The following is a 14,503-nucleotide window of genomic DNA, read 5'->3' as shown; positions in this document are numbered from 1 at the left end:
GTGTGTTTTGGATCAAAAACTGCACTTAAAATCTTTCTCTTTTAGGCCCACTGTGCTAAAATCAGTGGCCCCTCAGAGCTCTGGTGTACATGAAGATGGCATTTACATAAAGTTGAATGCCATTTCAGACAACTTTCTCTCTCTCTCTCTCTCTCTCTGCACCTTTACCCCTCTGGATGTGCACTGACATTTCCCTCAATGAGTGTCCCTAAAGCCTAAACAACTGACATTCACGTCATTTTCAGTAAGTGCTCTCTTTGGTCACGTGTTTTTTGAAGACTGCAAAAATCTTCACTTCTTCATTTCTCTCTTTCCTCCCCTGAGTTCATTTGGGCTCTTTCTCTATCTCTTTCTTCCTCCTTTTCCCCTCTCCCCTCTTATCTTTCTCTGTCTTCCTCTTTCATTCCTGTGTGAGCTTGACTCCTGAGATGCTGTCAGCGCTGACAGGTGAAGCAGCAGGGGAGACGGGCTGGCTCGAATGCCAGCCAAGCTGCTAGCATGTTAAAGGAGGAAAAAGACACACACACATACACACACTCCAGTCAACTTTCCCTCTGGAGGTTTCTGTCAGGTCTTCTGATTTCCTCGAGAGACCTTCATTCTAAAATGAGATAGAATTCCCTCAGGAGGAAGGATATGCTAAAAATCTGCACCGTCTGCCTCAATTTTCAAAGGCATTGCTTCACATTAAGTATGTTTAAACAATATGCTAGTGCACTTTATACCAGCATAGTAATAAGTACATTTCCGTTAATGATTACAAGGTAAATTAAGGCATTTTTGAAAGTATTTCAGTGGCTGTTTCTTTATCTCTGACCTTGCCATCCGGGTTTGCAGACAGGCTTGACATCAATATGCACAGCCACATCCTCCTTCGCTCTCTTCTGACCACAGTCAAAGGCCGTCACCATAATCTTGTAGCTCTGCTGCTTGTCATAGCTCAGCCGCTCTGTGTTTCTGATGTTTCCTAAAGGACACAAAAACAAAGAGGAAATATAATTCATTGGAAACTGTTATGCTCGTTTGACAATAATAAAGCAGGAAACACTTTCCACTGAGCAATAAGTGAATATGACTTTGCATTAAAGAAACCGCTCTGTGAAAACAAACATAACTCTTTGTACTTATTGAAGCCTTTTACTAGAAACTCAAGGTCCAGTAACCTTGTATTGCATTTGAATATCTAAGCCTCTTTGTAACATGTCAATGTAAAATAACAATGATGGATTATCTGTCACCAGGGTGACAGAATAGTATGAGAAAAAGGAGATGCCACCTACCTGTACCTAAAAAGATAAATAAAGTGTTTTTTTAATTGAATTTCTAGATTGTTAACGTCATCAACATCTCTGCTCTGCTCTGTAGAGGCTTTTGTCATTTCTCTCTCCTGTATGACTGTGCTTTCATCTAAGGGATGTGATATTTTGAAATGTTTTTTTTTTGGCATGTTAAGTAGCATACTGTGATATACTACTATTTAAGTAATTTTTGTGGTCTTGCATATGAAGGAAATGTTACAATGATTGAAGTCCCTGTGAGCAGTATATAGAGCGTTATAATGCTTATTGAGGATTACTGAGGAAAAACTACAAAATATCATAAATGCATCAATAAATATCTCCAAGAGAAGAATGTTTGTATGTGTGACAAAAGCACTGTGTTAACACTGTGCAAAACTGTATTTGCTACCTAGCAGGGGCCCATATTTAGTGAACTACTAGCTTTTGTTGAATATTTTTGCTCTGGAATCACACAAAAATATTGTGAAAGCCAAACTTTTGTCCACATTGAGATCCTGAAGGGATGGTGACTTCATTTGTCCAGAGAGTAGTTAGTTTGTACTGTAGGCTGTTTACAGATGTGAACTCGGTAGAGCAGGTAAGCTTTGCAGCAGAGAATACTACGGGCATGTGAGTTTGTTTTATGAGACCAGTTGAGCCCAAAGTTTGAGATAAGGTACAGTAGCCCACTAATCTTGTTTCAAGAGAGCGGCCCCAGGTGGAGTGAGGTCTACTCAACTGTGGCCACCAAGCTTCTGGTTGGATATTTTTCAGAAGTAGAAAATACACACAAACAAGCACAGACAGAAAGACAGAGAGACAGAGAGAGAGAGAGAGAGAGAGAGAGAGAGAGAGAGAGAGAGAGAGAGAGAGAGAGAGAGAGAGAGAGAGAGGGACTCCAGTATATTTCATTGATCACCTGACATTTTATAAATTGGATGCCTTAAGCCCTTTTTGCACAGGACTAGTATTACCAGGGGAAACTCATGTGATTTAGAAATGACCCCCCTACATCTGTGGTTCGTGTGGCGCATTTGCACGACAAAAGGGTCGTGCAAAAATTATTGCGAGACTCGCTGCCCGACGACCTATTCTAACCTTAACTATTCAAGATCATTGCCTAACCTTAACTATTCAAGATCATTGTATCATCATATTTTACTCCAATTCACTGATCCTGGATATGATGTTGAGGCTCTGCGTAACATCCGATTATATTAAGGTTGTTATACTTTACAATATTTATATTTATTGTTATAGAATATTATATAGGCCTATTTACGTAATATTCACTCTTGCTCCGGTGCACGTGCAAATGAGTCTCCATACTGTGTAGCGAGATGAGCCGTCAAAACTTTCATATATTATTGCCAACGCGGCCTCCATATTTCTCGTCCGAGAAAAAAAAAATTTAAATGGAGAAAACTAAAAACCTTGCATACAACCCCAAATTACAGGATGCCGATTTGCATGGAACTAATATCCTCACATGACCTCTGTGTTTGCCGAAATATGGTAGGTCATTTGTGGTGAAATTTTTACTTGACAAATTACAGACATGGCAGATTCGCACAGGATTAAGATCACAGAATTAATACAAATGACTAGAGGTCCCCAGGTAATACTAGTCCTGTGCGAATAGGGCTTTAGACACAAGCTTTGTCAAGCATGTTTTGGAATTAAGCTGCAGCTCTTTGCTGTTTTTAAAGGCAAAAGATTGCAGTAACTGATTCATTAATTTTTATAGTAGTGAAATATTTTGTATTTCTCTAATCAGAATGAATTGAGATTAAAAAAAATATATTTCAGGCTGTGTTTCATGTTGTGTTTAAAGTGAGAGATGTGTGGGTTTAAGTGTTTACTGTTTTGGAAACTTGCAGTATGATTATAGTAAATGTGTATAATAATAATAATATAAGCAGTTATGAAAACTGTAAATGTGTGTAGATCCACGTGTTTTGAGGAGAACAGCGAGCATGTAAAAATATTAGGGCTGAATTGGTTCACCAGGAAGACTGGTTGCAACAATCCAACAGTATGTTTTACTGACTGAGCTAATTGTTAACAATGTAGCAGTGAGGTTCATAGAGTCTTTATTGCTGTGTCCCACAATGACAACTACAGAGCGAGTTGCTGTTGCTGTACATCTCGAAGAACATCAGAGCAGAAAGAAACCAGGACTAAAATATTTCTAGTTGATGATTAAACACATTATTTATATGTGAGACGGATACAGATGTTCCTCAAGATAAACAGCAGGCTTCAAAGCAATGAAATATTCTTAGTTTGTCAAAGATTTTTTTTGCATCAGTCATTCACAGTCTGTCTCCAGACCTATGAGGACAACTGAAGCTATTTTTGTTGTTTGCATCTGGAGGCTTGGCTGTCACTCTGATTGCTGTCGGAGAGGAGAGCAGAAGAGATGAAAAGAGAGAGGAAGAGGGGAGGCCAGAAGAGAGAAGGTGCACAGAAGGAATCTGTTCAGAGCACAGCAGTACAGAAAAGAGAAGAGCAGATCTTGAAATGTCATACGATGAAAGGTGACGAGGTCAGAGTCAGACAAACATCTCTTACAGTGACTATTTGATCCACAGCTGGTGTGAACAACAGTAACAGTTAGGGTACTGGCTTTCAACCACATGCCACTTTTTCAACAAGTAAGGTGATATTTCCATTTAAAAAGACATTTTACTCTTCTTGGTTCATTAGCAGGCATCATCCTCTCTGGGGATCTATGGTGCCCATCTGGATTTAGCATTTTCTAAATCTCCTGATAGTTATTAAAGGGACACATGAAGAGTGGAGTACTACTCTGCTTGTGAAAAAAGTTGCATAATGACCTCTGTGGCTCTGGAGGGAGATTTCCAAAGTTTGAAAATGAACCCTGATGAATTTTTGTCTACAGTGAGAACAGAGAACACTGGTTACTAGTACTGGGGATACAAACCACATTCACTAACGTCACAAAAAGGTAAAACAGAAAAATCTACACAAAAATGCAGCTGATGAAGTATATCTGTAGTCACTACGGTCTTAAAGGAACAGTGTGTGATATTTCGTGGGATCTATTAGCAGAAATGGAATATAATATTCATAACTATGTTTTCATTAGTGTATAATCACCTGAAACTAAGAATCGTGTTTTCGTTAGCTTAGAATGAGCCCTTCATATCTACATAGAGAGCGGGTCTTCTTCACGGAGTCCGCCATGTTGCTCTGCCATGTTTCTACAGTAGCACAGAATGGACAAACCAAACAGTGGCTCTAGAGAGAGCCTTTCATGTTTTTATGTTACCTGAAGGCCACCCTAGTTCTCCGACACGCATGTGAAACCGCAGTAACGTGAGCCACGGAGTGCAAAGCTGTGGTACCACCACCCGCCGTCTGATTTCCGTTGCCTCCTAAAGTGGTGTTATCATGGTAAGGATGGCCTCTGAGCGAAGTGAATGGCGTGACCACTGTTTTGCACTCAGCGGCTCATGTTACCCCAGTCTTGGAAAGGGAGGACTGAGCGCTGCTAGCTGCCACCGAATCCTACACACTGTACCTTTAACAAAGTATTATGTTCCAAAAATGTTGAGCTGCTCACATTACCCTCTTTGTGGTAAATATGCAGAGTACTGTATGTGTGATAATGAATCTCCCACTTGGCATCCTGAATGGCAGGTGTGTCTAAAACGGGTAGCAAACTCTGTTGCAATTACACCAATGTCAGCAATCCAAGAGAATAAAAAGCGAAATTATCTTATTTTACCAATATGATCAACCCTGCATGTATTGTATATGGCTGATTTTAAACTAATCTGGATGTAGGCAAACATCATAGCAAAGAGATGTTTTACCAGGGCTCAATCTGAGTGCGCAAACAACCTCATCTGAACCCTGGTTCACAGTTTTTTTGTTTGTTTTCCTAAACAAAGGTAGTGTTTCTGAATTCATACATTCTTAATTCATTGTCTTTTTGTCAATTGACTTGATATCTAGAATCAGAGATACATATTATACTGCAGTACAGCTTATTTACTCCTGTTTTTTATCTTGCGCTTCCCTCAGTGCACAAAATGACTTTGTTCTATAAAGCAGGTCTAAACAATGCCCTGTGTCTCTGAGTTTCTCCCTAACAATATTATTGTGCCTGGGAGGAGATCAAATCAAATGAACCAGCCTACTGTAAAATACAGTGAGAAAAATAATAAATATGACCCGGAGATAGAAAGAAAGAGACACAGTTAAGAAAACGATGTGTGCTTCTGTCTGATCTATTGGTAGAATTCAACATACGCACACACAAAGCCCTCCAGTCGCTCCTCAGTTTGAATTACGCTGCACTCAGATCAGAAAAGTGTGGATGTGGAAGCTCAGGGAGAAGGCAGCGCAATTCCCAAAGCTGAAATCGTATATAGGCAGATATGCTCAGAATAGCTCTCAATCAGAAATAAAAGACTCTCCAGCAGTTGACAAGGACTGGTGTAAAGCCACAAACGAACAAAAGAAAACAAAAAATAAAAGAAGAAGCTGTCGAGTAACTTTTGAGCTACGCGCTGATGAAAAGGCTCCTTCACGGATCTTATTGCAATAAAAAGTGGAATCAGCCACAGTTGTCTGCTTGCTTTTTCCTTTCATTCTGTAATTCTAGAGGTGGATTCACATTCATCTGTTGTTCATAAAGAAGACTGGTGCGGTGCCAACTGTATATAGAGACTAAAATAGTTTTCAAATTTTTAAAGCAGTTTGATTAACAAAATCTTTCATCTGCCAGCTCTTACAAAACTAATCCTCAATGGTATCATTCCTTAACACAAAGTTGGTTTCTATTCACTGTTTGCACCAAAATTTCTCTGTAGATGCAGTCGATTCAGCATTGGTCTATTACATCCATCTTTAGTAGAGACTCGTTCATGTTCATACGAGGTTCAGATGACTGAGACCATAGCGAGAACACAGAAATTTAGCCGAATAATGGATTTTTGCTTTCATGGAGACATTTGCCATTCTGTTTGTGCTGTTTTAACCCAAACGTAAAAGTAAATGATCCGTAAAACAACAGCCTTCACCCTATTTTGTTTCAGTTGAGAAAGCAAATCTCACCACGAGGTCCATTTGGCAGCTGTTGCTGTACAAATTTAGTTTTGTTTTCATGTTGGCTTAAAACCAGCGGTTCAAAGTTCAGTCTTACAGATGACCTGCTGTACAATTGTATGTGTGTGTGCGTGTGTCACACAAATAATGGCCTTTCAAAGTAATCCAATTTAATAAAAACTTACCAAAAATAAAGCCTCCAGGCAGGCAAACTGACTCTCGCTGTGCTATCTTGGCTTCTCCCTCTCTCCCAGACACATACTTCACACCTAATCACATCAGTGTTTATAACTATGGCCCAGTCTTTCATTCAGCCAAGCCAGATTCACACACACACGCACGCACGCACGCACGCACGCACGCACGCACGCACGCACAGACGCACGCACAGACGCACACTTACCATTGCGGTCTATGGCAAACGGCGTCCCTGCAGTGACAATCTCATAGTTGCAGATCTGGCTGTACTGTGGTGAACAGTCTTGGTCCCAAGCTTCCACCTGCAACAATATAAAAGATTTTCAACAACACTAAGACTATCACAATATCCCGAATTTTTAACCGAATGATTTTTTTGTGGCTTATTAAACCATCTTAAGGTTGATTTTAACAATAAAACAATGAGGCAAAATGTAACAGAGCAAACTAAATAATGCTAAAATATATGTAAATACCTGCAAAATGCTGTCGTAGATTTTGCCCTCTGTTACCGACGCCTTGTAAAGTGGCTCCCGAAACACGGGGCAGAACTCATTGACGTCATCCACCTGGATGTGAACCACCGCCCTGAGTGGAAGAAGGGATGGAAGAAAGAAATAGGGAGGGAGCACAGCAGGAAGGATGCAAAGAAAGTAGAGTGGAAATGATTGATGGGGAAAAGGAAAATAAAGGACACAGGAAAAGAAGTGATGGATGAAGGAGGGGAGAGGGGAGAGAAGGAAAAAATCTCATTAAGTCATTAGAGATGATTCAAATTAGTTTAGGTCTGAAGTATTTCCCGGTTTATCTTAAGAACAGTAGTTGAACGCAGAGGAGAGTGAGAGGAAAACAGTTCTTTGCTTATAGGGAAAATAGATTTATTCCTGAAAAACAGGAGTAGATTAAAAGGTAGCTCCCATAAGGTCTTGTTTATCGGTATTTCTTCACGAAATGGGTTCCAATTATCATCTGATGTCAATTGAACTTTTATTTAACAGGCTTGTCTACTGACACGGGCTCATCCACAGCAGATCCTGCGAAGCCAGATAGTTTTTCAAGCTTCTAGTTTTTCTCTTTCCCTCTTAGTCTGATGCAAACACACGCAGAAATACACAATCTCATCTGCTGCTATTATTAACTATGCACTCTGATAACATGTGTGCACTTAAAGTATGTAAATAAAGCAATAATTCAGATCATATCGTATCATATGATCATATAAAATTTTCTTCAGCAGTTGACCTTCGCTGACAACAACTCGCGGTGTATCTGAAGAAGCACACCTGGCTAATTAATGACATTAGCTTAATGAGGCCTATTTAGAATGTCATGCCGTGATAATGTCACACGCACACACACACGCACACACACGCACACACGTACACTGTGTGTCATTCATCATCTACTGGTGAAATTCATCACAGATCCCTGAGCTGATAAATTTATCTCTCTTCCTCCTTTTAGTACCGAGCCTGCAGCAGCTTATTTTCGCAGCTCCTTGTCTCTGACTGAAGGACCAGAGGGTTTGATTTGCTGCTGTCCGTGCCATTCTGCCTGTCTGTCAATCTCAGTCACATAGCACTGCCGCACACACATAGTATTGATGGGCCATTAGGGGGACATATCCTGAGAGCAGAACTGCAAGTCTCAGCTGTCACTGCTGCCGTACTGAGAGATCTTGGGGAAAAGAGAAAATAAAGAAAGAAAGAAAAGAACGTAGAAACAGCAAGGACAATATCTAATTATAGTTTGAAGGTATTTTTCTTCAGAACTTTGAGCTGTGAGTATAAAAGTTTAAGGGACACATTTTAACAATCTATAGTGCATGGTCTAAAATGCATGGCGCACATGCATTTAGGGAGTGTCCAACTCCACTTTTGCTAGTTAAGCGGAGCATAATCGGGGCGCAAAGTAAGGCGCAAGGGGCAAAGGGGTTGTATTTAGTCTCTTAATTAATCATAGGTGTGTTTTAGGTGTAACAGGAATTAAACCAATCAGAGCGTCATCTCCCATTCCCTTAAAAAGTGCGCCTGCGCCTCCATATTGGCGCATTGATATTTAAAAGGCGGATTCGGCTAATTGGAGAAGCGAGCGGTTTTCTGCTGAGGAAACGGATCTGCTCGTGTGCAAAGTGGAAGCATGCGAGCAGATGTATGTTGTGTATGGCCGGTGGACCCTCTGCCTCTGCTGTCTCCCAATCCTCTGTCCCATCAACAACTCCATTTGACAGCAAATGCACCGATAACCTATTTTACCGGTGCAGGGGGTGCAAAATTCATTATATGATAATAAGCACTAGTTTAAATATGATAAACATGTATTGATAAATATTGAAAACTGTATTACTTTCCGATGCAACTCACGAGGGGCTCGGACCGGCTGAGAGGTCTATCTCTCAGCCGGAGGTCTATCTTACCCCCAGCGCAAAGTAATAAACACCTAACTTATATTATTACCTATTGTATAGTATATATAATGAGAGATATAGTTGTAGTCTTTGCCTAAGACAAAGCATTCAGAAAACACAATGTCCAATGCACACTGCAACCCAGTCCTCTATGTAGCAGAGTCTTGAAACCACAGCTGGACAAATCCCTTTTGACCTCTTTGCACTTTTGTCAGCAAGTCTGGATCCATTTGAGTCATGCTGTGCCGACTGATGATACAACAACATGAACGAGCATCACATTACATTTTTTTCTTAATTTGATTTCAGTCATTCAAATATTAATTTGTATAAAGAGGGTAGAAAATACACCAAGAACATCAGGATAATGCAGTCTAATAAATACCCTGCTGTCTTTCTGATTGTGTTGGTGAGGCTCAACTTATAAAAGCTTTCCTCCGTTTTTCACATGTTGTCAGGATTTTTGAGAACTTAATATGACTAATTTGTGCAGCTGCCTTTGTAACTTTGAAGTTAATATTTGTTCGTATGTCATGTTTCTTTCTACTTTGTCCGCCCACTTTAAATCAGAATTACATTGACAGCCAAACAAGCGAATCATGCAAAGATAAATAATAATTAGCAGTGTTTGACAGCTTTAATACAGGGTCTGACAATTACCATTTTCATAACTGAGTTTTCAGGCAGCATAAAGAAAGTACATGTCAGATAGTCTGTGGCTGAAGTGTTGGTGAAGTCAAAACATGTGTAAAGCTACAGAAAAGTAAAAGGAAAACTTCTCTGACATCACCTTAACACAAATTAAACACATTATTTTTTATTCTTGGGATTTTCTTGTCAGTGTAACTTTCCCTAGGCAAAATCCCAAGTGGTGTGTAACAAATCAATATGTGGAATTAAATCTCGCTGATTTAATTTGTTTCCATGAGTGTCAAGCTCAAACTGTAATCTATACCAGGTGCAATAAGAATGTGGACATACATATATTAAAGATGGGATAATGTTGCTGTCATGTTTGAACACAAATAGATAAATGAAATAGATCAAATAACATATTGTATGACAAATAGTTACTTCTTATAAAATAGCTATAGAAAAACAAGTTAGATCTACACTGATGTCTGTCACCACCAGTAAACCAGGACAGAACACTGAAAGCCATTGTTTGGCCAGAAAAACACACAAAAAACAAACATGTTTGACTAGTTCACTAAATACACCCACAACACGTTAACAGACTGGTTGACTCACTTGTGGGATTTCTTCCAGTCGGCCCCGCTGGGTCCAGCCCCACAGTCGTATGCCTGGATTATGAAGGTGTACTCTTTCTGGCTCTCACAGTCCACAGGGCTACTGGCCCGCAGGACTCCCTCTCCTGATGTACGATTCAACACCACTGCCTCGAATGGAGCATCCTGACCATAGATCTTAAAGGCACAAATCTCCCCTAAAAAAGACAAGGAAAGATGCATTAATTATGTGATGTTTTGCTTTTACAGTTACAATGATAAAATAAAGAGTATTTGCTATCTTTAGCAGGGAACTGTGTGAGAGGATTTCTTCATTCGGCACAATTTGTGAGAATGACTCACCAAAACTTGTTTATTCTCCTTTTGTGCCAAAAACGAAAGCAGCACTTTCAAACTACTGTATACACCATTGTCATTTAGTGAGTCAGGAGCAAATTAAAACTAAGAAACACAAACAAAACCAGTGTGAAGACATTCAGAGAGAGAAGGAGAGATAAACATCAAGGGGAAAAATTAAAGTACCAGCACTTTTGAACACATTTTGATATTTTTTGGGACAATTTTAAGGAGGAAAGTAGTTTGTGTATCAATCGGACGTCTTGAATATCCCTAATCTGTATCCCAGAGGAAATGAGAAATGAATCATGTGAGTTCTGAAGAAGAAACACAACGGGCTTCAACATGTCTGTTCCCGAACAGAGGCTGAAAATGTTGCTCAGCATGTGGCTCATAAATGGACACACATTGAGGATGATTAATATGGACTGGAGGCAGTGGGCATAACTATCAGATTTACAATGAGAGACAAAGGGCCCTATCTTACACCCGGCGCAAAGCGGCGTACTGCGCAGCACAAATGTCATTTCTAGTTTCAGACCGACGCAGTTGTCATTTTCACGCCCGGCGCCCACGTTGTGTAAGTAGCAAATAGACTTGCGCCCATCTGTGCGCCCATGGGCGTTTTGGTCTTAAAATGAGGTGTGGTCAGGCGCTTTGTTGAAGCATTGCTATCTTGACGCAGCAGGAAGCGATAGCGCCATTGACAAACAAAAACCTGGTCTAAAGACTGGCTTAGTATTCTCCTACTATTAAAGGATGCATTATTCAGATAGTAAGATGCGTCTACAGGAAGGTTCACAACAGGCGTACACTCTGCTTGCTACACACACAGAGGGACGCACAGCAGCTCTTCTCCTCCTCTTCAGTTAAATACAGTGTCGGCGTGAGAACATCGTTTTAATTTATGTTAAGGAAACCACTAAATTCAGGCGGCAGGTGACAATTCAGAATATAATGGGATATAATGAAGGAAGGCTCTCAGGCATTCTGATCACGGTGCCCACATGCCTCTGTGGCGTCTCCTCTCATCATCTCTCTGTGTGTGCTGAGTGTAGACTTAGGCTACTTCAAAGTTTATTCTCCCCCTAAACTGCAGCGCTTTGAGGCTGATGGATCAGCGCGTTACACACCACCTCTCCAGCAGTGCCCGGCTGTACGCCTGTGCGTAATGCATCTCCAGAGGATTCCTCTCAGCCAGTCAGGAAAGTAATACAGTTTTCATTATTTATCAATACATGCTTATCATATTTAGACTAGTGCTTATTGTCGTATAATGAACTGCCTGCTCTGGTTAAATAGGTTATCGGTGCATTTGCTCATATGCAGTCAAATGGAGTTGTTGATGGGACAGAGGATTGGGAGACAGCGGAGGCAGAGGGTCCACCAGCCATGCACCACATACATCTCCTCACGCACGAGCAGATCCGTTTCCTCAGTAGAAAATGTCTCGCTTCTCCAATTTGATGAATCCACCTTTTAAAAAGCAATACGCCCGGTGCAGGCGCACCTGACTTTTAAAGGGAATGGGAGATGACACTCTGATTGATTTAATACCTGTTATGCCCAAAACACACCTATGATTAATTAAGAGACAAAATACAACCCCTTTGCCCCTTGCGCTGTACTTTGCGCCCAGATTATGCACCGCATATCAAAAGTGGAGTTGGACACTCCCTAAATGCACTTGCGCCATGCACTTTAAACCACTATAGATCGTTAAAATAGGGCCCAATGTCTGAGACTGCACTTAACATCAGATTGACACTGCTTAAACAAACATTGAGCATGGAAAACATTTCCAATAACTGGGCTTTTTCATTCACTCACTTTTCTTTCATGACATTGCCTGTAAAAGCTTTTTTATTTTGCTTTGTTTGTTTGTTTCTTTAAGTCATTTTCTCAAACCCAGCAGTAGCTACCAGATAATTGAGGCTGTATCACACTCTGGGTAATGAAGAAAAAACTAACAATACACACTGCTGACATTTTCTCTGCAGCACGGCTATCACTTCAAATTTCAGTCCGAGGCTCATTTCTGGACACAGTGATTTTTGTCAGCATGAGCGGCTCACAAAAACACAGTACACAGCTCCTGGGGTGTAGTGTGGAGAAAGCTAATTTCTGATATGTGTCAAACTGTGCCAGCTCGACAAAAAATGACATTTGTTGTGTCCGCAGCGTGCTCTGCCATACACACCGAGTGCATTGTGTTTGTCTAACGTGTGTTTGTGTGTGTGTACATCTGAGTCTTGAATCATCTCAGGAGTTCATCCCCTGCACGAGTGTTCATTTCAGGGATTTGGAAAATCTCCTTGCGCAGGGAACAATAAGCTGCGGAGCTCCGACCCTGTGCTGGCTGATATCTCTCACAACATAGTGGGACGCAGCGGAAACAAAAAGCTTCCTAGCTATGCGAATCCTGCTTGCATGTTCAAACCCCACTGAGAAATACAAAGACAAAGTTCCCTCTCGCCACTGGCTTCTTTCCACTTCTGTCCCGCTTCGTCTTCATACCCCACTGTCATGCGCATAGTCTTTTTATTTCCTCTCTTTGACATCCTTTTAACCTGATTCAACTTTTCACACCCCGTTCTTGGTGAAATAATGACGCTGTCCAGCACAGTGGGGATTCAAGGTTTGATCCCCAACCAATTTTCAAGATGCCTGGCCCTCCTATTGGTCCCTTTAAGGTTGGTTAAGGTTTGTTATCAAGATGAAAACGTCCCCGATATGGCTGTGGTATGTGATGTGTAGGTATAGAAATATAATAATAAACACAGCAGGTGGTATGGAAGAAAGGCGATAAGCACGGCCTTGATCCTGCCTGCACATACACACAAACTGAGCAAGTATGGTCTTAGATGGGACCAAAGGGAGAGGAATCTGGCTTGAAAATACCAGTGATTATAATATACTGCTGCATCTCGTACACACAAACCTTGACTTATAGGTGGGGAGCAGGAAAAGGTATTTCCACTTAACAGTTTGGGGTCGGGATGCAAATCCATTTTCCGCTCCATCTGTTGTGGCAAATTCATTTTTTCTGAATTACATTTTACAGGAGAACGTAACAGAGTCATGGGAGAGGAGGAATGATAGAGAGAGCAATAGAAAAAGAGAGAGAGAGAGAGAAATGAGGAGGAGGAATGTGATGGGCCAATGTATATGTAAATGGTAATGACAGAGATTTCAGACGGATTCCTACTGTGTCAGCAAAAGTTCAGTTCACACACACACTTTCTTTCCTGCCACTTCTCCCCAGCCCCAACCAGTAGGAACACTATAACTTCACCCCGTTGTGGTGTTATGGATGAAGTGAAGTCTAATCTTTCGGCCTATACGTCATGAGGGAAAGGGGTCGCTTTTCAAAGTAAACATCATAGATTTTTGCTTCGGGGAATTGGCCTGTTGCCATGCCAGATTGAGAGCGAAGTGGAGGAGTCAGCAAAAAATGATTCGATAATAACATTCATCTAAAATAGATGGTACTTCACAGAAAGCTTGAGCGGCATAAACTGCATCGACAGAAAATGTCAAGCTGAAAGGCAACATGTATTTCACGGGATGTTAAATTGCCAATATAATGGAAACGGACAAGATGAATACATTTAATGAGAAAATGATGCTCCACAAGCTAACACGTTGTCACACGGAGCCCAAACAAATTTGTCTATTCCTACCATAAGTAACAGTAGTTGACAGAGCATTACATTTCTTACACGTTTTTTTTTAATATTTGTTGGATTTAACAATTGCTTACACTTCATTTTTAATATCCATGGCTGTTTTTTAAAAGGGGTTGGAAAATTGCTATGTCAATATACAGTATATAGTGCTTAGAATAAGAATTTAATCTCCAAACTAAGTCCAACTGGCTGAATCAGCTTTACATATTTTCCTGAAGCCCATTTTTATAGATATTTTTATATGCCTCTTGGTATACACAGGCG

At 40.7% G+C, this 14,503-nt stretch overlaps 1 protein-coding gene across 2 annotated transcripts in view; it reads right to left on the bottom strand.

Annotated features, from left to right (window-relative positions):
- clstn2 (calsyntenin 2) overlaps positions 1–14,503 on the bottom strand; it is a 162,524-nt gene that overhangs the window by 40,796 nt on the left and 107,225 nt on the right. For both annotated transcript variants that reach the window (XR_005209106.1, XM_037787175.1), the window contains exons 3-6: positions 10,216–10,411; positions 7,034–7,145; positions 6,763–6,859; positions 818–967 (exon numbers count right to left, since the gene is read on the bottom strand). Coding sequence is in view for 1 of the 2 variants with exons in the window: in XM_037787175.1 (XP_037643103.1) it covers positions 818–967; positions 6,763–6,859; positions 7,034–7,145; positions 10,216–10,411 (555 nt within the window). In the remaining variant the exon portion in view is untranslated. The remainder of the gene's footprint in view (positions 1–817; positions 968–6,762; positions 6,860–7,033; positions 7,146–10,215; positions 10,412–14,503) is intronic.

The sequence above is a fragment of the Sebastes umbrosus genome, chromosome 12 (genome assembly GCF_015220745.1).
Source record: "Sebastes umbrosus isolate fSebUmb1 chromosome 12, fSebUmb1.pri, whole genome shotgun sequence".
NCBI classification, from domain to species: domain Eukaryota; kingdom Metazoa; phylum Chordata; class Actinopteri; order Perciformes; family Sebastidae; genus Sebastes; species Sebastes umbrosus.
This window is presented reverse-complemented; position numbering and strand designations above follow the sequence as displayed.